General features: G+C 33.4%; 1 protein-coding gene across 1 annotated transcript; it reads right to left on the bottom strand.

The window, feature by feature from the left end:
* Positions 1-484: 484 nt before the first annotated feature.
* On the bottom strand, positions 485-3,318 carry LOC114186522 (oxygen-evolving enhancer protein 2, chloroplastic). The gene is made up of 4 exons (XM_028074448.1): positions 2,959-3,318; positions 1,772-2,004; positions 1,519-1,569; positions 485-1,013 (listed from the first exon to the last, which is right to left on the bottom strand). Exons 1-4 carry the CDS (start codon positions 3,200-3,202, stop codon positions 753-755), a joined length of 789 nt encoding a protein of 262 aa, XP_027930249.1. The 5' UTR covers positions 3,203-3,318; the 3' UTR covers positions 485-752.
* Between the last annotated feature and the right edge of the window lie 752 nt (positions 3,319-4,070).

Here is a 4,070-nt window from a genome sequence, read left to right as displayed (position 1 = left end):
CCGGGAACTAATGGTGTTGTGGATAAGTAGCTAAATGAGAGAGAAAACTCAATGGAAATGAATGCATTTGGAAGTTTGAGAAATTTTGTGAGAAGATTTGTTGTCTGCTATGGATTATTAGCTTTGTTTCTTTTATGTTTTCCTTTGCACCAACAAAATAATAATAATAATAATATACCATGTTACAATTGTATTTTGCTAAACCTAAACCTCAAAAGTTAATTCAAGGAAAAAAGATAACCAAATATTATGAAATGAATAGTGAGATGCTGGCATCTGAATTGTTGTTTACGCTTGAGCCCATGTAAGGTACTTAACATGCACTTACTAGCTGCCATTGTTGCATATTTGTGATTGTGGTTGTGCAACCTAATTACTTCTGCTCAATTTTCATGGAATGTGATAGCAGTAGTATCTCTTAGGGTAGGATTTCCCATTAATAAAGTTATGTTTTAAAATAAAATAAAAAAATTGTTACAAAATATTTCAAGCACCTTGAAAAAAGGGCCCCGGAGCCTTTTATAAACATAATGGTTCTTAATATGGCTTATAGCAACTTAAAATAATGCTTAATCCAAAAGGGTTACAAGAGATGAGGGCAAGTCCTGAGAAGACATGAAAAATTAAGAATCAAAGTTCTTACTCCAACCAACTGCCTCAAATAATGGAACTTGTGGACAAAAAGCACATAATTCAAGACATACACACCCCTTCAAGATGATTTACATGCAGAGTGAACATTGACCATGTTCTTAGGCAACACTGAAGGAACTTGCTGTGCTCTCCACAAATTTTCTTGCTCCCTTAAACCACCTCTTGTCTCCAGCTTGAGCCTTGCAGATGTATAGTTTTCCATCTTTCACAGTTGCTGTAATCAGCTGGTGCTTGCCACCTTCATCTCCATCAGCTGTTCTTGTCAACACAGTCAAACTGTAGTACTTTTTCCCATCAATCACAGGTGTTGCACTCTCCAAGATGTTTGCAGTTGCTACAGCATTGGAATCAAAACCACCCTGAGAAATTAAAGTTCAGAAGCAGTTAGCATATGCAATGATATTTGGTGCATTCTTGATGATCAAACTCAAAAGATTATAGAATTTTTTATAAGAATGGAAATTTTTTATTGAGTTTAATTTCATACACTACAAGTGTTAAGATTTTTACACTGTTAACCATTTGCAAATCACATCAGTGTAAACTTTGCACTGTTTACTGTAAATGACAATTTATGATTGGATGACTGGTATATTCTAATCAAATTATAGATTGTAATTATTCATCTTATGTTTTGTGCCAAGATTTGAACAGTTCTTGCTATGATTAAAAGTAAACGTCAAATATGTAATAGTTCTTTTGTTTTCATACACTATTTTCCTATGAACATTCTCATTTTTACTTCATTGACTTCTTAACAACAATTTGTTTGCATTTACAAAAAATGAAAAAGAAAGGATAACAGACAATAGTAAGGTTAAAAATGTATGTCATAAGGCTATTCATAAAAAATGAATCAATTACCTCAGAGTCAGTTTGGCCAAAGAAGGCTTGTTTCCCTAGCAAATAATCCACCTGCAAAACCGGAAAAAAACTCTAGTCTTGAATTTCAGCCAGCAACACTGTTGTCATTATCTTTAAACTTCATAGACATTATTCGCTTAGATTTTGGAAGCTTCACTCAAGACTATTGTAAATCATGCATACACACTGGTTATAATATGGAATATGAACCTTAATTGTTAAGTAGAAAACAAGCCAAAAGCTGTGAGTTTACCTGAGATAGAAACTCCTCAGGAGAACCATAGTCAGTGATGGATTTCTTATCAGTTGTAGTGACCATGACAGCAACATTGCTTGTTGTGTCAAAATTGTCCTCATATCTAAGAACCTGGCCTGGGTACTCAACCTCTTTGCTTGGGTTCCACTTTGAGGGAATTGAGAGTTTGAATCCATTTCCATTGTATGGAAGGAAGTCTGTGTTAGTCTTTGGCTTTCCGAACACATTGGCTGCAATAAAATCAATTGTACTTTAGATAAAAACTATTCTTTGGTGTTTTGAGATAGTTGGTTCACTGACATAATATCAGAAATTCTGTCGTCAAGTTATAAGAAAAATATTCTAACCCTCACTAACCTCTTTCTTTCAATTATAATTTCTGCAATATGTTTAAGTGGGATTATGGTTCAAAGCCAAAGGGCAATAAGAAAGCCACTCTTAGACCTATGCAACTTTCCCAGTTTGGTTCTCATCACCCTGTTTCTTTCATCTTTGAACTCTAACCAGATATAGTTGGCAATGTACAAAGTAAACTGCACAGTTTCCTTACAATAAAATAACAGTTGAATTAAAACCAGAGTATTAGAGTTATTTGGCTCTAACTATCATGACACCAAAGGAAGTATAATTTCCTTAAGAATTCAAAACCTGGTTTCTTTACTAAGAGTGGAAATAAGTTAGACTTTGGACAAAACTTTTGTTAAATAAAAAACAAAGTCTGAAACTACACAGATCTGTTAGGCCTAAAAGGTTTTGATTGGCAAAAAAATTTTGACCTTTTTAACTAAATAAATTTCTATAAAAGCTTAAGTATAACCTATTCCTATTCTTCATTGACAAACAAACAAACAACAACAAAGCATTACCAAGTAAAGTGAAAGTTCGACTATATGAACCACACAACACCATTCAGGTTCCTTAAAGGTACTCTCTCTACAACAAAATGTGTAAATTTGATCACAAAACTAAACTCAAAATGTCAAAATTTCATTCCACAACAGCAGCCATACCAGCCCCATTTGACAACAATTTTCTGCATGATTGAGGTTTTAGAGATAATTTGTAAAAACTTGTAAAAAATTGTAAATAAGATAATTTTAACTCTAGGAAACTCATTTCATGAAGAATCTCCTTGAAAGATGGTAATAGTTTAACAATGAAAGAAGTGCAAAAGGGTAAAATACCAGCTTCTCCATAAGCTGCATCAGCAGGAGAGACCTTGGAGCCAACAGCAGCAGCACCAATGAGCACAGTGAGGGCCAACCTGCGAGAGACAAGGGTGGTGGTGGCATCACCTTCTTGGACAACCTGTTTCTGTGTCTTGCAGACAATGTGGTTAGGTTTGGTAGTCAGCACCTGGCGCTGTGGTGAAGCTCTAGCAGGGTTGGTGAGAGCATGGTGGTGCAAGAAACATTGGGTGGAGGCCATTGTGCTCAAAACTCAAAATCTTCACACTTTCTTTGGCCTGTGATTATTCAGACAGTGTAAGGACTTTGAAGTGGTTTTTGGTGTGTGGTGGATGATGTGGCAGTGAAAATGTGGTTGGTTGTGGATAATTGCATTTGGAGGTCATGATTGGTGGTGGCATTAGAACGGATTTGTGATCGATGTGGGATAAGGGAGTGGGGGTTCTGATTGGTTACACGTGGCATCATGCTAGCTATTCTACTTTTTCTGTTTTCCTCTAAAGCTCTTAGAACTTGTGTTGCATTTGTTCATAGAGGACTCTTGTTATGTTCAGGTTTGAATAATTAATAAACTAAATGTTTGGGTGAAATGATGACTGACACAACTTTTAAACCCATTTATGGTTATTTGTTAATTTTTAAATGATGTGCTCCTTTTGTTGATAAATATAATATAACTCATGATTTTTGTAGATTTTAATAATTTAAGTAAATTATATTAATATTACTAGTTTTTTTTTTTCAAATTAGATTAACATTCCAAGTTTTTAAAATTCTACATTTAGTCATTTTTATATTACATATTATCCACATAAAAACATTAAAATTACCAGTAATAAAAGAGACCACCGGTAAGTTCAAAAAATTGTTAAATATGTTTTTGATGTTTTTATTTTGAGTGAAAATCTGAATTAGTCCCTTTTAAAAATTTTGAAGTAATTTTGTTCCTCAACTTTGTAAATACGTGGATTTAGTTTTTTTAATCAAATTTTATTAAGTTTATTTAACATTTTAAAAATATTTCATTATAATATTTTATTTTGTTTACACCGTTTACATGTTTTCTCTTCAATGTTAGCCGGAAAACGTCAAATAAATTTAAAAAAAAA

Source organism: Vigna unguiculata, chromosome 6 (assembly GCF_004118075.2).
Source record: "Vigna unguiculata cultivar IT97K-499-35 chromosome 6, ASM411807v1, whole genome shotgun sequence".
Lineage (NCBI taxonomy): Eukaryota > Viridiplantae > Streptophyta > Magnoliopsida > Fabales > Fabaceae > Vigna > Vigna unguiculata.
Note: the sequence above shows the minus strand (reverse complement) of the source record. Positions and strands in the feature narration are given on the sequence as shown.